This window comes from Oncorhynchus mykiss, chromosome 26, assembly GCF_057628025.1.
Source record: "Oncorhynchus mykiss isolate SJ-2025 chromosome 26, ASM5762802v1, whole genome shotgun sequence".
In the NCBI taxonomy this organism is placed as follows: domain Eukaryota; kingdom Metazoa; phylum Chordata; class Actinopteri; order Salmoniformes; family Salmonidae; genus Oncorhynchus; species Oncorhynchus mykiss.
The window spans coordinates 33,551,755-33,570,057 of NC_143047.1; the positions used below are offsets into that span (position 1 = coordinate 33,551,755).

At 41.4% G+C, this 18,303-nt stretch overlaps 2 protein-coding genes across 8 annotated transcripts in view; one reads left to right on the forward strand and one right to left on the reverse strand.

Annotated features, from left to right (window-relative positions):
* Nucleotides 1–12,344, forward strand: part of LOC110506161 (ADAMTS-like protein 5) — a 70,912-nt gene extending 58,568 nt beyond the window's left edge. For 3 of the 5 annotated variants that reach the window (XM_090222788.1, XM_090222789.1, XM_090222790.1), the window contains exons 9-13: nt 1,033–1,196; nt 3,075–3,276; nt 7,196–7,336; nt 9,396–9,467; nt 9,829–12,344. In XM_090222788.1, the coding sequence (XP_090078914.1) occupies nt 1,033–1,196; nt 3,075–3,276; nt 7,196–7,336; nt 9,396–9,467; nt 9,829–10,172 (923 nt within the window). In that variant the 3' untranslated portion in view covers nt 10,173–12,344. Of the gene's footprint in view, nt 1–1,032; nt 1,197–3,074; nt 3,277–3,572; nt 7,337–9,395; nt 9,468–9,828 lie in introns of all 5 variants that reach the window. The other 2 variants (XR_016492325.1, XR_016492326.1) reach the window with 1 other exon arrangement.
* Nucleotides 12,345–14,554: 2,210 nt separating this feature from the next.
* LOC110517630 (serine incorporator 4-like) overlaps nt 14,555–18,303 on the reverse strand; it is a 61,271-nt gene continuing 57,522 nt past the window's right edge. For 2 of the 3 annotated variants that reach the window (XM_090222792.1, XM_090222791.1), the window contains exons 10-12: nt 18,041–18,080; nt 17,318–17,468; nt 14,555–16,373 (exon numbers count right to left, since the gene is read on the reverse strand). In XM_090222792.1, coding sequence (XP_090078918.1) covers nt 16,160–16,373; nt 17,318–17,468; nt 18,041–18,080 — 405 coding nt within the window. In that variant the 3' untranslated portion in view covers nt 14,555–16,159. The remainder of the gene's footprint in view (nt 16,374–17,317; nt 17,469–18,040; nt 18,081–18,303) is intronic. The other variant, XM_090222793.1, reaches the window with a different exon arrangement.

Sequence of the window (18,303 nt, forward strand, 5' to 3'; positions counted from 1 at the left end):
TCCCTATTTGTCTGTTCCTGCAACTTGTCACGGTTAGGCCAAACAAGGCAATGATGTAGTAATGCCACTCTGTTTGGCAAGGCAACTTTGTTACTTTGCTGAATTAAGAAATGTTACATTGTAGGGTTGAGGTTTATTCCATTTCAATTTAGTAAAGTGGTCCCATGGTCCCGTGTAGCTCAGTTGGTAGAGCATGGCTCTTGCAACGCCAGGGTTGTTGGTTTGATTCCCACGCAGGACCAGTACAAAAAAAATGGTCCGGTGTAGCTCAGTTGGTAGAGCATGGCTCTTGCAACGCCAGGGTTGTTGGTTTGATTCCCACGCAGGACCAGTACAAAATAAATGGTCCCGTGTAGCTCAGTTGGTAGAGCATGGCTCTTGCAACGCCAGGATTGTTGGTTTGATTCCCACGCAGGACCAGTACAAAATAAATGTATGCACTCACTACCCTGTCACTTTGGATAAAAGAGTCTGCTAACTGACATAAGTAGAAATTCCAACTCAGGGCCTCCTGAGTGGCGCAGCGGTCGAAGGCGTCACTTCAGACCCGGGTTCAATCCCAGACTGTGTCACAACCGGCCGTGACCGGGAGTCCCATAGGGCGGCACACAATTGGCCCAGCTTTGCCCGGGTTAGGGGAGGGTTTGGCCGGGGGGGCTTTACTTGGCTCATCTAGCGACTCCTTGTGGTGGGCCGGGCACCTGCAGGCTGACTCGGTCGTCAGTTGAACGGTGTTTCCTCCGACACATTGGTGCGGCTGCTCTACCTAGCCTGTTGGAGAGTTGCAGCGATGAGACAAGATCGTAATTGGATATGACGAAATTGGGGAGGAAAAATCCACCTCAAATTTCCCTCATACCTCAATTGCGATTTGTGAATTGACTGAATAGGAATTGACCCCAATCGTAGCATAATTCAATCAAACACATACATATTATCATCACAAAGCCAATTTCAGTCACACTTCACCAATCAGCATTGAAAACTAAACACATTCCCTACCTTCATTCAAGCCTTCTCTTCTCCCTCCAGCGCTCCAGAACGGGCGTTCCCAGTTTGTCATTAATGGGAACTGGAAGATCAGTGTTCCTGGGGAGTACAGCGTAGCGGGAACCAAGCTCCTGTACAAGCGCTCTGTGGACACCTGGGAAAGCTTTGAGGTCCCTGGACCCACTATGGAGGACCTGCACGTCATGGTCAGTCTGGTCAAAGTTATGATTGACAGGAGCCGCAATGCAATAACTATACTGAACAAAAATATCATCGTAACATGCAACAATTTCATTGATTTTTACTGAGTAACAGTTCATATGAGGAAGTCAATTTAAATAGATTCATTAGGCCCTAATCTCTGGATTTCACATGACGGGAAGGAAAGAAAGAAATGGTTCTCACAATAGGCCTTAGGATCTCGTTACGGTATTTTTATGCATTCAAATTGCCATTGATAAAATGCTATTGTGTTCGATGTCCGTAGCTTATGCCTGTCCATACCTTAACCCCACTGCCACCATGGGGCAGTCTGTTCACATCAGCCAACCGCTCACCCACACAACGACGTGATCTGTGGTTGGGTGGCCGGTTGGACGTATTACCAAATTCTCTAAAACAATGTTGGAGGCTGCTTATGTTAGAGAAATTAACATTCAATTCTCTGGCAACAGCTCTGGTGGGCTTTCGTGCAGTCAACATGCCAATTGCACTCGCCTTCAAAACTTGAGACATTTGTGGCATTGTGTTGTGTGACAGAACTGCACATTTTAGTGGCCTTTTATTGTCCCCAGCACAAGGTGCACTTGTGTAATGATCATGCTGTTTAATCAGCTTCTTGATATGCCACACCTGTCTGGTGGATGGATTATCTTGACAAAGGAAAAATGCTCACTAACAGGGATGTCAACAAATTTGTGCACAACGTTTTAGAGAAAAAAGTATTTTTGTGTGTATGGAACATTTCTGAGATTTTTTATTTCAGCTCATGTAACATGGGACCAACACTTTACATGTTATGTTTACTGTATATTTTTGTTCAGTGTATATAGAGACTGCAAACTAACCTCATTAATTAAGGTACACAATGATAGCTTTGTTAGTATACTTGTTCAAACCCTAGTGTGGTCAGGTGCCACAAAGAGGGACTTATGAAAAGTACAATTGGCTCATAAGGCAGCACGTCTGGCCCTTAAGGGGAGCTGACGTTAATGATATGCATGTCAATCTCTCATGGCTCAAAGTGGAAGAGAGATTGACTTCATCACTACTTGTTTTTGTAAGAAGTGTTTACAAGCTGAATGTACCGAGCCGTTTGTTTAAACTCCAAGCACACAGCTCGGACACCCATGCATACCCCACAAGACATACCACCAGAGGTCTCTTCACAGTCCCCAAGTCCAGAACAGACTATGGGAGGCTCACAGTACTACATAGAGCCATGACTACATGACTATTCCACATCAGGTAAATACACCTTATGAAACAATGGAGACTGTGAAGAGACACCCACACAGGTACAGACACATGCATACGCACACACGCTCGCAGACTCTCTTGACACACACGTACATTGTAATATTGTGGTATTATACATTTTGTATTGTAGATATTTAGTGGTGTAATACTGTTATATGATAAACTGTTTTATGTGTAATGTAAGTGCCTTAATGTGTTTGGACCACAGGAAGAGTAGCTGCTACCTTGGCAGCAGCTAATGGGGATCCCTAATAACCAGCCAGTCTCCTCTCCTATATGTAACGGACATATATTTTCTTAACGTGTTGTCTTCCATATGTTATATTTTTTCAGTATATTGTTGGTATTGACAGTTCTAAAGTGGGTGGTTTGAGCCCTGAATACTGATTGGCTGACAGACGTGTTATATTAGACCGTATACCACGGGTATGACAAAACATTTATTTTATACTTTTCTAATTACGTTGGTAACTAGTTTATAATAGCAATAAGGCATCTCTGGGGTTTGTGTTATATGTCCAATATTGCTTAAAATATACCGGGTATTATAAAACAATATATATTAAAATATACATCCGTTGTACACTGTGTGGTTGTGTCTGCAGGTGTTGGTGACAGACAGGAACCCGGGGATAGAATACGAGTATTGGCTCCCTCCAGACCGCTACGCTCTGTTCCATGGCAGGAGGAGTCAGCTACGCCAGCCTCACCACACTGCTAGCTACATCCCCTGGGATCACCCCACAACTACTACTACCACTACTACTACTACTAGACCTCCCCCTGTCACCACAAGACCCTACTGGGGTAAGACCGCTGACCATTGTTAAAGGGATAGTTCAACCAAATTAAAATAACATTTTGTTTCCTTACCTTGTAAGAAGTCTAAGGACAAAATGCAATCCAGGTTGTGGGTTTGTTTACCTAGGCACTGTCACCAACCGCTAGCTAGCATTTTCTAAGCAAAAGCCAATGGACGTCAATGTACCCATTATTAACATGTGTTAAATTTCATGTCCAAAATGTCCATTTAATGTGATGTGTGCATTTACATGGGAAAACCTGCCCCTGGTTTCACTCATCCTCTGTTTGTGTGACTGAAGTTTAATACATGATGGATACGGAAGATGGATGGATGAATACGGAAGATGGATGGATGAATACGGAAGATGGATGGATGGATACGGATGATGGATGGATGGATACGGATGATGGATGGATGGATGAATACGGATGATGGAAGGATGAATACGGAAGATGGATGGATGGATGGATGGATGATACTGAAGATGGATGGATGGATGGATAGAAATGGAAGATGGATGGATGGATGAATACGGAAGATGGATGGATATGGATGATGGATGGATACGGATGATGGATGGATGGATACGGATGATGGATGGATGGATACGGAAGATAGATGGACACGAAAGATGGATAGATAGATGGATCTTAACATTACTGCAAGGGGTATAAAAACATCTGCACATTACGACAAGCTCTACAAGTAAAATGAATAAACAAATGTTTATGTGTTTTTAATATTTTCAGATCTGACTGCCTCCGGTACAGCAGAGGTACTGCCAGATCTCAAAATAGTTTTTTTTTTTACATTTCATTTGGTTTTAATGAATATCACTAACAACAAAGGTAACACATTTTGGCCAAGGGATCTGTGATATAAGTTTAGAAGGTGTAATAGAACACTATGTAATATTATTCATCTACAAAGTATGTTCATAACCCTGGGCAACATGTGCCTGGGAGGCTGACAGGGACCCCAGTTTGAAAACCCCTGGCCTACAAACTGACCGTGCCTTGCTAATGTGCAGCACATGTCTTCTGGAATGTTTTATGACATCCGTTTATATAAGAGGGGAATTATTAACTGCAAACTCAATCATAGGTTTATAATCAGTGTTGTATTTCTATTAAATTGGCCCTGGTTGGAATGTAACCAACATTCAATGGTAATCATTATATTTGTCCTATATAACTGAATACATTGTTCTGACCTGCTATACTTTGATCTGTACCTGGCTGACAATAACTGATAAAGCCAAGGCATGAAGTTTCTGGAGTGGAATGTCCCCCTCTTATCTTAGAAGTGTTTAGTGATAACGCTCCTAATCCCAAAACCCACCGCATATTCCATGCTGAGATAGTGGTGCTTGGTACAAAACCATAGTTTTGACTAATTTCTGTGTACTGCTCAACAAAGCAATTATCTAAGACTTTAGCATCCTTTAGAATTTAGTAAACAGGTTTGATAATTTAGTAATTTATCAAGTAATTTGGTGCAGGACATAATGGGAGTAGCCTAGCCCCTAGCATAGTGTTTTCTAACTGGTGGGTTGAGAAGTCGCCTAGCCCGTAGCATAGTGTTTTCTAACTGGTAGGTTGAGAAGTAGTCTAGCCCCTAGCATAGTGTTTTCTAACTGGTGGGTTGAGAAGTAGCCTAGCCCCTAGCATAGTGTTTTCTAACTGGTGGGTTGAGAAGTAGTCTAGCCCCTAGCATAGTGTGTTCTAACTGGTGGGTTGAGAAGTAGTCTAGCCCCTAGCATAGTGTGTTCTAACTGGTGGGTTGAGAAGTAGTCTATCCCCTAGCATAGTGTTTTCTAACTGGTGGGTTGAGAAGTAGTCTAGCCCCTAGCATAGTGTGTTCTAACTGGTGGGTTGAGAAGTAGCCTAGCCCCTAGCATAGTGTTTTCTAACTGGTGGGATGAGAAGTAGTCTAGCCCCTAGCATAGTGTTTTCTAACTGGTGGGTTGAGAAGTAGTCTAGCCCCTAGCATAGTGTTTTCTAACTGGTGGGTTGAGAAGTAGTCTAGCCCCTAGCATAGTGTTTTCTAACTGGTGGGTTGAGAAGTAGTCTAGCCCCTAGCATAGTGTGTTCTAACTGGTGGGTTGAGAAGTAGTCTAGCCCCTAGCATAGTGTGTTCTAACTGGTGGGTTGAGAAGTAGTCTAGCCCCTAGCATAGTGTGTTCTAACTGGTGGGTTGAGAAGTAGTCTAGCCCCTAGCATAGTGTTTTCTAACTGGTGGGTTGAGAAGTAGTCTAGCCCCTAGCATAGTGTTTTCTAACTGGTGGGTTGAGAAGTAGTCTAGCCCCTAGCATAGTGTTTTCTAACTGGTGGGTTGAGAAGTAGTCTAGCCCCTAGCATAGTGTTTTCTAACTGGTGGGTTGAGAGGTAGTCTAGCCCCTAGCATAGTGTGTTCTAACTGGTGGGTTGAGAAGTAGTCTAGCCCCTAGCATAGTGTGTTCTAACTGGTGGGTTGAGAAGTAGTCTAGCCCCTAGCATAGTGTTTTCTAACTGGTGGGTTGAGAAGTAGTCTAGCCCCTAGCATAGTGTGTTCTAACTGGTGGGTTGAGAAGTAGTCTAGCCCCTAGCATAGTGTTTTCTAACTGGTGGGTTGAGAAGTAGTCTAGCCCCTAGCATAGTGTTTTCTAACTGGTGGGTTGAGAAGTAGTCTAGCCCCTAGCATAGTGTGTTCTAACTGGTGGGTTGAGAAGTAGTCTAGCCCCTAGCATAGTGTTTTCTAACTGGTGGGATGAGAAGTAGTCTAGCCCCTAGCATAGTGTGTTCTAACTGGTGGGTTGAGAAGTAGTCTAGCCCCTAGCATAGTGTTTTCTAACTGGTGGGTTGAGAAGTAGTCTAGCCCCTAGCATAGTGTTTTCTAACTGGTGGGTTGAGAAGTAGTCTAGCCCCTAGCATAGTGTTTTCTAACTGGTGGGTTGAGAAGTAGTCTAGCCCCTAGCATAGTGTGTTCTAACTGGTGGGTTGAGAAGTAGCCTAGCCCCTAGCATAGTGTGTTCTAACTGGTGGGTTGAGAAGTAGTCTAGCCCCTAGCATAGTGTTTTCTAACTGGTGGGTTGAGAAGTAGTCTAGCCCCTAGCATAGTGTGTTCTAACTGGTGGGATGAGAAGTAGTCTAGCCCCTAGCATAGTGTTTTCTAACTGGTGGGTTGAGAAGTAGTCTAGCCCCTAGCATAGTGTTTTCTAACTGGTGGGTTGAGAAGTAGTCTAGCCCCTAGCATAGTGTGTTCTAACTGGTGGGTTGAGAAGTAGTCTAGCCCCTAGCATAGTGTTTTCTAACTGGTGGGTTGAGAAGTAGTCTAGCCCCTAGCATAGTGTGTTCTAACTGGTGGGTTGAGAAGTAGTCTAGCCCCTAGCATAGTGTTTTCTAACTGGTGGGTTGAGAAGTAGTCTAGCCCCTAGCATAGTGTTTTCTAACTGGTGGGTTTAGATCCACTAAAGGGTCACGCAGTCAGTTCCTTTTGAGTCGTGGCTAAAGACTGGGTTAGGTCTAGAAACATGGTCTTATTTACCTTGTGGGTCACAGGATATTTTTCCCTCATCTCTTAAATGGATTGTGGTCCTCAATGAATTGTTTTTTAATGATTAAAAATTATTTGGGCATGAAATGTAAAACATGCTTAACTGGGGAGATTTACTGACATGGTGCTTTGGTAAAAAAAATGCTCATGTTAACATTTTGTTGTCAGTGGCTAGTTTAACAAAAACAAAGTGTGGATTGCAGTCACTCCTTGTCCGTAGACTGCTTTTAAGGTAAGAAAACAAACATCAAATAAATAAGTAAACTATCCCTTAAAGTTCCATTTGAGGTCCTTTTCTTGGTCAGGTCATGAAAACTCCTGGCCCTAACTCCAAAGGCATGTTGATACTCAATAATGTAACTCACCTTTTCCCACACTGTCCCTCAGCTCCTCCAGGTGGCTGGCCCATCAAGTCCCCTCGCCACCCAGCTCGACAACCCCCTCACCAGCCCCATCGCCCACCTGTCCTTCCCCGCCTGGAGAGGGATGAGACCAGGAGGAACCGACTACCCCAACCACCCCGAGGAGGTTTGCTCCACCTCACCTCAATCTCTCCCTCACCTAAATCTTTAACCCCTATCTCACCCCCACTCCCCTAAACCTCAACTCTCGCCTTGCTAAAATGCTACAATCCTCTCTCCTCTGCCTCCCCCCTCTACCCTACTCTTTCCTTTAATCTATCCTACTCTACTTTTCCTTTAATCTGTCCTACTCTACTCTTCCTTTAATCTATCCTACTCTACTCTTCCTCTAATCTGTCCTACTCTCTAATCTACTCTTCCTTTAATGTCCTACTCTCTACTCTACTCTTCCTTTCATCTAGCCTACATTCTACTCTTCCTTTAGTCTGTCCTACTCTCTTCCTTTCATCTATCCTACTCTCTACTCTACTCTTCCTTTAATCTGTGCTACTCTCTACTTTTCCTTTCATCTAGCCTACATTCTACTCTTCTTTTAATCTGTCCTACTCTCTTCATTTCATCTGTCCTAATCTCTACTCTACTCTTCCTTTCATCTGTCCTAATCTCTACTCTACTCTTCCTTTCATCTGTCCTAACCTCTACTTTACTCTTCCTTTCATCTGTCCTAATCTCTACTCTACTATTCCTTTCATCTGTCCTAACCTCTACTTTACTCTTCCTTTCATCTGTCCTAATCTCTACTCTACTCTTCCTTTCATCTGTCCTAACCTCTACTTTACTCTTCCTTTCATCTGTCCTAATCTCTACTCTACTCTTCCTTTCATCTGTACTAACCTCTACTTTACTCTTCCTTTCATCTGTCCTAATCTCTACTCTACTCTTCCTTTCATCTGTCCTAACCTCTACTTTACTCTTCCTTTCATCTGTCCTAATCTCTACTTTACTCTTCCTTTCATCTGTCCTAACCTCTACTTTACTCTTCCTTTCATCTGTCCTAATCTCTACTCTACTCTTCCTTTCATCTGTCCTAACCTCTACTTTACTCTTCCTTTCATCTGTCCTAATCTCTACTCTACTCTTCCTTTCATCTGTCCTAACTTTACTCTTCCTTTCATCTGTCTTAATCTCTACTCTACTCTTTAATCTGTTCTCTACTCTACTCTTTCCTTTAATCTGTCCTGCTCTCTACTCTACTCTTTCCTTTAATCTATCCCGTTCTCTACTCTTCCTTTTAATCTGTCCTATGCTCTTCTCTTTCCTTTAATCTGTCCTGCTCTCTACTCTTCCTTTTAATCTGTCCTAATCTCTTCTCTTTCCTTTAATCTATCCTACTCTCTACTCTTCCTTTTAATCTGTCCTAATCTCTTCTCTTTCCTTTAATCTATCCTACTCTCTACTCTTCCTTTTAATCTGTCCTAATCTCTTATCTTTCCTTTAATCTATCCTACTCTCTACTCTTCCTTTTAATCTGTCCTAATCTCTTCTCTTTCCTTTAATCTATCCTACTCTCTACTCTTCCTTTTAATCTGTCCTAATCTCTTATCTTTCCTTTAATCTATCCTACTCTCTACTCTTCCTTTTAATCTGTCCTAATCTCTTCTCTTTCCTTTAATCAATCCTACTCTCTACTCTTCCTTTTAATCTGTCCTAATCTCTTCTCTTTCCTTTAATCTATCCTACTCTCTACTCTTCCTTTTAATCTGTCCTAATCTCTTCTCTTTCCTTTAATCTATCCTACTCTCTACTCTTCCTTTTAATATGTCCTAATCTCTTCTCTTTCCTTTAATCTATCCTACTCTCTACTCTTCCTTTTAATCTGTCCTAATCTCTTCTCTTTCCTTTAATCTATCCTACTCTCTACTCTTCCTTTTAATCTGTCCTAATCTCTTCTCTTTCCTTTAATCTATCCTACTCTCTACTCTTCCTTTTAATCTGTCCTAATCTCTTCTCTTTCCTTTAATCTATCCTACTCTCTACTCTTCCTTTTAATCTGTCCTAATCTCTTCTCTTTCCTTTAATCTATCCTACTCTCTACTCTACTATCCTTAAGTCCCCTACTCACTCTCAGAAACTCATCTGTGCCATCCTAACCATTGTGCAATACCCTGATATAAAAAACCATCTGTGCTCAAATCAACTCACCGCTTCTCTTTCTACTCCCGTAGGGCATTGTGGGAAATGTAGGCGGGCCCGCGGTCGAGGGGAGCGCCAGAGGCAGTACTGCCAGAAAGACTTCGGTAAGTCTGAACTTCTTGAATACCTAAAGTTAGTGGTTCAAACACCCTTGTGTGCTTTAAATTCACATGACCCAGTTTACAGCTGGGTTTGAGTTTACAACATCAGGTGATAGTGGTGCAAGTTGACATCTCACTTGAATCGTTTTTTAAAGTAAGGAACGAATGTAATTCGGTGAAACCTAAACAGACATTTTAAGTCAGTTGAAAAATCGCAGCATGGAAAAACAAGCATGGCACAACAAACCTTATTATAAGACATTGTAAGGGCGCATACATGCTTGTAAGTTATTACAAGTTTTAATGCATTATACCTGTTGGCTTTATGTAAAGTGTTAGCATAATGTCTTTCATTGGTTGTCAGTGTTCCGTGCCAAAGTCATGAGCAAGCTGTACCGGGGCGCGGAGACGCGCTACGATGTCCAGATCATCCACACCTACCACAATCGCTTCCGCCTGGAGCACCGCGAGTTCCTGTGGGTGCCCAATGTGTGTGACTGCCCCCCTCTGGAGGAAGGGCGCCAGTATGTACTGATGGTGCGTCGCCACATTAACAACGAGCAGACGTTGAACCGGATACTGATGGAGGAGGACAGCTACGCAATACCCTATAAACCTAGAGAGGACGCTCTGTTGCGCCCCCTGGAGGATCTGTGTAGTAACAGAGGGCCCCGGCCACCTGCGGAACTGAGAGGCGGCTATGCCTAGACATAGAGATGTACAGTATACACGTGCACACCTAGATGCACACATACTTTGACTGTCATGACTCCTTAACACTCCCCAAGACTGAGCACTTCTGATGGTGAATCCGACAAACAATGGGGCTGCATGTGTGGGTCTGTGTGTGACATTAAAATCCCATACACCCCTACGCAACAACTTCCTGCCTCTGGCCCTTCAAAAGACACACAGAGAGCAATAGAACCACTAGAATTCCAAAATGGGGGAACTGAAAATGGCGGAGGCAAATACTAGTTGAACCCTGGGAAGAGACTATACTCAGGGTGACCCAGTAGATATGTCAGTCACTGTGATAAGAAGGCAAAGCCCTCAAAGAGCAATGCAAAAGCTGACCAGCTCACAAAGTATAGCACTTTAGTTGGACGTTATCACCCACCTTTAAACTTACCAAAGAGAAGAATATATCCACTTCAATGGCCAAGCGTTTGTGTTTTGTTTTGTTCCCTTTGCTAACTAGATAACTGACTATAACTATCTGTCTGGGTTACTAACAGGCAGTGTTGGGGAAGCTACTCTGAAAATATAGTTTATAGCTTGTATCAATTACTTCACACTGGAAGAGGTTAAGCTACACTTCGGCCTAGATTCAATCAGATCAAGCGTTAACCGGCGATAGCAGACACCTGCATAGCTGATGTTTTGACGGTGCCGGAGATGTAACTGTGTTGGAGCTGTCAAATTGGTGAAGAGCTACTCTTCATCATTGTCACTCAAGTTAGATATTCAGAATGACAAAGTGTAGGCTATATAGAAATAATGACTCTCAAATTGAATATCATTAGCCTAAAGAAAATAATGAGGATTTCTATCAGTTGAATCGAGGTGTAGATCACATCTCACATTCCGTGTTTCGAACTTGTAAATAAGGCTCGCATGAGATTTCTCTTAATGCGACTCCGTGCAGCCAATAGCAATGTCCCCTTCAGGTATAATGCCAGGATCTGCTCTAACGCAGTTCCACCTCCGACACTGCCTGAACAACTGCTATGCGGATGTCGGCTAAAGCGGATCTGATTGAATACGCTACCCTAAAGAAAAATATAGTTGACTTTAATAGTTACTTTAACAAAGTAGTTCACTACATACAAACTACTTTGTAAAAAACTATCATATCTAAATCTGAAATGTCATCGACTACACAGTTAAGAAAAATTAGTGCAAGAACACATCACTGTGGAGTCAGATGTTAACAGTGTAGTGAGATCTGTGTGACAGTCAGAGTGAGTGCTTTGGCTTAGCCCAGTGGCCAGGGAGAGATAAATAAATAGGGGGGAGTTGAATGAATGTAGTGGGCAGTTCCAGTAGATAGCTACATGGCTAAAACAAGTAATTAACTACCAAAGACACTTCAAAGATTTGAATGTAGTTACTACAAAATATAGGTAAATGACTAACTGAATTAAATGTAGTGGAACTACTCCCCAGGACTGCTAACAGTTCAGTCACTCTATGTCAAAATAAATGTGACACTTTACTTTCTTCTCATACCTAAGATGTATAAAACGACATATTGTTCCATATTGTATTTATGTGGCAAAATAATATCTAGATCATAACATTTATATTTGTGTTTTGCAACTAAAATATAGTATTTTTTTTAAAATCTATCAATGTATTTCTATCTATTGATGTATGTGTTTTGGGTAACAATTTACATTAATTTGCTCTTATACCTGTGAAGTAACCGTGTCATTAATTACACTAGTAGCATTGTAGTTACATGTTATAGCACAGTACTTCATGAATTGCATTGTAATTGCGTAGTGATGGGGTTGAGTTTATTTCACTTGTGTAGTAACAGAAACCGCTCAACTCTACTACTATTACTATGCATTTAAATCTACACTGACATAAGAGCAAGTTCATGTAAGGTGTTACTGTGTTTTGAATATTAAATCAATCAGGTTCCCTTAGTCTGTTTTGTTAGGTCTTCTATTGTCTAATTCACATGAATATTTACTTTTGTGAGAAACAAAAATATGGATTATTCAGTATTTTATATTGGTGTGGCACTGAGTAGCTACAAATACAAGAAACATATTTAATTTGAATGACTGGTGAATTATGTGCAATCTATTCCTATACATTAACTATGCTGTAACAAGTAATTTTTTATTATAATGTTTTAAAATGTGACAACACATTGCTTTCTTTAACACCACTGACACCACATTTTACGCGGCCTTTTACAAGGTCTGTACTCATATGCATTTTTGTGTAGTTTGTATAGGTAGATTACCCTAGAAACATCATTCAAACTTTAAGACCTGCTGAGTGCTTGCATACAACTTTTTGATAGTTTAAAAAGTCTTTTTTTTAAATGAAACTATTTTATTTCCCATCTTCATTCAATTCCATGGGATTTCTAAAGATCCCATTGTGACAATATCAACTTCCAGACTTCTAACATTCCATTCACTGCAACTTTTGACACAAATCAGCTGACCAGTTTCTCAACAAGTTAGACACGTTGGGCATTTGATATCTTCCTCTACTTCTCTGCTATTCAAATCTGGAATCAGAACAGAAGTATCTGCTGTTTGAGATGAGTGGAGAAAATTAGCTGGCTAACTTCAGCTAACAACTCTCTCATGTCTCTTCATTAAGTCGTTGCTATGGATACTCACACTCTCAGGGAAAGTAAAGCAGAGGGTGAAAAGGGTGGATGAAGAATTGTGAACAACAAGAAAGCAGCTACTACTCCAGAGGTGGCAGCCAAGGCAACAGCGTGTCGTCCTCCTCAGCACGGTGCTGTACATACCTCAACTGGCTAGTTGCCTGTCTGTAAAGAGAAGGGAGGGCTGTATGTTGATCCTGCTGTTCTGATTGGATAGAGTGAAGCTGTCTCCGTTCACTTGCTTCATATTTCACTTGATCACTTCTCATCGCATGTTTCGATCTGATCATTTAGACTGCTGCTGCCTCCTGTTAGCCTGCTGCTATGATACAGTACATCAACAGGAGAGGTTTGCTAGCGAACTATCAATGTGCTTAATATCTAACAAGCGAAGCGAGAGTAGGGAAAGATGAAACGCTGATGCACATTGACTTTTTATTTTTTGTACGTGAAACCTTTTCACACGCAACAACTGTAGTTTAGATATTTGAATTTGAATGAGCGTGTGTAGCCTATTCTGTTCAGTCAGAATATGATTCGTATTATCCAGCAACTTTCTGAGTTGGAAAAGGAGTGTGTGTGTGTGCGTGCATATGTCTACACTTTGTGTAGCCATTAGCAATGAGGGTAATGATAAACTTCTTCTGGTAGAGATAGAAAGGCTTTTCCCAAAACCTTCTCAATTAAATGTTAACTACAAAGTAGCCTATAACCTGGCAGAATGATATGAATATTTGCATCAATCCAGTGGCCATTTGTTTTGAAAATTCTGCAATCAGAGCGCCACAGAAACAACACTAACCAAAGAACAGTCTCTTCCTGGTGCACAGTTGCATTAAAGGGTAACTACACCCAAAAATCTAAATTATTTTCTATTTTTCACAGACCTCAAAAGTGGTGCCCTGATGTGGTTCAAGCATTGTTGTGGACTTGGAACATCAATTTTTGTTGTTATGTGTAAAAAAAATAAAAAAAATTAAATGGTGTGATTTCTGAGAGCGAAAACCTGAAAAATACCAAAGGGAGAAAATGGAATTTGGGAAACTAATCGAAAAAAAAAAAATCCAATGATTTTATAGGGCCCAATGTGTGCTATGCTCAGTTAACTAGTGTGTCCCCTGGGGAAGAAGTTCTCCCAGGGAAAGGGTTCCGCCTTTCCGGCCAATGGGTACCTCTTCCCACTGATACCCCTCCAGCCCAGAGAGGACTTCAACACTGCCTCATTGTCTTCTGTCTTTTATTACAGTTTGAATATTCTGTGATTTTCTAGTAGCAGAGTGTATGAAAGTGTAGTAGTCAGAGTGTAGTTATGTTTGATGAAATGTGTGATTTAACTGCCCTACAATCCAAAGTAATAAGGCTGATCTAGTAGTCTATCAAAGTAATCCGATCAATTATTTTACTACATTTAACTTTGACTATATTTAAATGCTTATCTTAAGTAAAACGTTTTAAACTTCTTCCACTACCACAAAAATAGTCTTAAAGAGTTAAAGCAAGTGCCACTATTTTTCTTGATTGAAAATGACCATCTAGTTAGGGGCACATTTTGAATTGTGTGAACTGTTAGTTAAACTGGGTTATAGTTTTTTTTCCCAGCCATGTCATGTGATTAGAGAACCGATCGCCATAATGCTTACCAAAAAAAGTCTAATTTCTGAGAGCGAAAACCTGAAAAATACAAAAGGGAGAAAATGGAATTTGGGAAACTAATCGGAATCCAATGTGATTTTAGGGGTTGTTCGCTTACAAAAATATCACACTTTAATCAACAGAAGCTGTGTTTTATTACAAAATGTATTTACAAAAATAACTTCACACACCTGCTATCATAGTGACATGAAATGAGCTAAAAAAGGACCTAAATGCAGTATCGTACACAAAGGTTTTACAGAGTCAAATTATTGGTCATTAACTGTGGAGAAGTCTTCACAGAAACTTGGCTCTCGATCCTCAATGGTTCTTCTAAAACACGGGTGCATTCATTAGTGCACTCCGTAGCGAAGCATTTTGAAATGTGAATACCAAACAAGCGTTTCATATTGGAAAATTCCAGGTAGGTCTCTTCCCGTTTCGGCACATTTGTTTCCATTCTGTTCCTAGCAAATACACCCCAGATCACAGAGAGCCCCTTTAAACCAGACATGTCAGGGTCTTGTAGCTGGGGTTTCTTGTAAAACTTAACTTCCAAAACAATTTTACCACATTTTCCTTTCAAAAACCAATATAGAAATGGATACACCACTCCCACGATGTTAAAAAGGCATTGCGAAATAAATAATTGGTATAAGAGTATTTGGTAACATTTTACTTAAAGCCGACAGATATAATGCATTGAAAGACTTGTCATGAACATATATGAACCCCTTATAATGTGTTGTAATCAACTCATAATGATCCTGACTATATAAGCCATTAGGTCCGTTGGAAATTTGCTCGGCCAACATAAAACAGTATAGGCCTTATTGTAAGGCATTATAAAGGCTCATACATGCTTATAATAAGTAATATAGCATTATACCTGTTGGCGAAAGTGTTAAGTAATATTTTATTTTATCATTCACATTAGCTCAACACCAGAGCGAACATATTCAAACAGTATGAACACACTAATGTGCAAAATGTTCATGTAAACCTTCGAAATGGTGTGAAATGTTCAGGTAAACCTTCAGTTGTTGAAACCACTGAGAAAAATAATGATCCTACTGACAAATCTACCCCCGGTTGTAATTTTAAAAATGGTACACAGTCCTTACTATAAGAAATAAAATATTCAAAAAGAGTAAAAAGTCAGCCAACATTTCCCTACAGCTCCCGTCGTAAGCGAGTCAAGAGCTCATCCTTTTTGTTCCCTTTTGGCAGTCTCAGCATAGTAGTCCATAGTGGTTCTAGCCTGGTTAAACCAGACAGAATACTTCACTTACCGAGTGAAACAATAGTGAAATGTTGTGAAATCAGTTTGGATGGCAGGATGTAGTGATTCTGTATAGGGTCTTTGTTCCTGTTTCAGAGCACAGTCTGGTTAGTCCCTTGGTCTATGTTTGGAGGTTCAGGTGGTCTGTGTGAGGAACATCAGATTCATTAATTAATCCTCTGGTTAGTCTGTTAGTCTGTCCTTCTAGCTGGAGTGAGTCTCTGACCCATGACCTCTCATCTCTGTCCCCTGACATCCGACTTCAATATGGGAGACCGGTGGAGGGTTCAAGGGGATATCATCAAAACCACCCTCCACCTTCAGGGTACCATAGTGGGGGCAATTGTCCATCTTCCCTTGCTAGCTGTCCTATCCTGTTCTCCACCCCCAGAAGCCAGGCTCTGACTCAAAGGTCACAGGTCAGACGCTGACACTGACGTGACTGGAGGAGTTGGCTGAGCGGCGTTTAATGCGGGAACGTCGCGGGCGGTGCGAGTCGGAGCCACAGTGGCAGAGTGGGCTCAGCAGCAGCCAGAGGTAGAGTACCACGCATGCCCAACACGACGACATTTTCACCCAGAACGTGGACCAGCTGCCGTGGGTGAACGTGGTCTCCAGCACCGCTGACTCATAGCTGGAGGTGGCGGAAGGAAAGGTGGGAGAGGAATTTTGATTAGCACGGCAATGGAGGTACAATGGCACAATATAGCTGCTGTGTACAACCAGGTAACGAATGAGGTGAGTCAACAAGAATCTTACCCACAATTAAGGGAACAAAAATGTGTTTTTTTTACGCTGTACTGCGGTACATGTTTTTGTGGCAAACTATCACTACATGATGCTATACGGTAGTGTTGCAACTTTTAAGTGCCCACAACTGTAGTTTGATGACTGTATGAAGTTTGGTTCTGCGTCGACATGGCAATTTCCCCCAAAAGAAGAGAGACGCTCCGCTTTGAACGGCTGAGCTGTTGATGCGCTCCGCCGAGTCAGTGCACATTTTTGTTGCTAGGTGGCCCCAACCAAATGTTCTGTTTCCCTTTCTAGCTGGAGACTAGCTAGCTATATCAGAAATCTCAGTTAAAACCCCCAACGATGTAATGAACATTCACCAGAAATGATTCAACATCAGCAGCAAGTGAACTAGTTAGATGCAGTCCTCTAGCTACCTAGTTAGCAACGATAGCTAATGTTAGCATACATCGCTAACTAGCTATGCCGAAAATGTTTAACTCATCCCAGCTACTAGTACTAAATGAATAGCTAGTTAGTTGTAGACATTTACTGACAAACTGATGTTGTTACTCTCAGGTGTTTGGGATGCGGTGTGAAACGCTTCATTTTGGAAAAGCAGTGTGACAAATGCGAGCACAATATAGAGGAAAAATGCGCTTACGCGTTGAAGGCTATCATGACTGTTTATGATATCTGTTATATTATGACAGGGTTATGTAGCCCTTATGATTGAGCCATCAAGTAAAGCGTCTTCATTTTCATGTAACGCCAACATTGAGACAACGTTGTGTTGTGGTTGTGTGTTTGCTGGGGTGTCCAATGCCCAGTGAGTGAGATATTGACCTGAACCAGTTGGTTAGGGTCATCATGACGTAGAGCGAGGCCAGGAAGAAGACGAAGTGGAAGAAGAAGTAGCTGTAAGCCACTCTCTGGTTCTCGTTGTGAATCACCTTCTGGCAGCCCTTGATATCTTCGTCAATCACAAACTCCACCTCTGGAAACACCACAGACCGAACACATAAAGTCAATCACCTGAGGGTGATAAAGAATCGTGCTGCTCTGACAATACCATAGCAGCATATAGAAAACATGCAATTTATCTTTCACAGTAATTTTATTTTCCCAGAAGGTGTAAGAATAGTGCTAAATCATATTGATTTTATTTGAATGTCATAACACCAGACTCAGTATAGGCTAGCCGCTAGTCTGTACATAAATTATTTAGACATATTTTCTATTCTGCAGCCTTAATACTGGCATCTTTATAATATGGAGAAGAATCCGTATTAAGATAACTACGTAACTATATATTATATGGGTACCTACATAAGGACATAAGGACTTCATTACATAAACATTCATAAGCACTACATTAACATTCATAAGCACTACATTAACATTCATGCTTATGTCAACAACCGCAACTTTAAAGGAAGTTTTTCGCCAACATAAATGTACTGCTTATTTTTGTTTTATGTATGTTTCATGAATGTGTTACGAAGTCTTTATTCAGGTACCCTTCAAATAAAATGTTGCTGAGAATGTATTGACATGTAGGCTACCAACCTTCCTCTTTGTCAGGGCAGCAGAAGCAGCATGTGGCTTTCTAGGAAAACGGAGAGAGAGAGAGAGATTCCAGGAGTTGTATCAAACTGCTAGAGGTAAGCAGAGCTCAGGATACCCATACATTCTCCACACGTATGGAGCGTGGAAACATGCCGCTCACACATCACAAATTAATACCAAGATCAGTGAAGGCTGCTGAGGGGGGACAGCTCATAATAATGTCCGGAACGGAGCGAATGGAATGGCATCGTATTTGATACCAT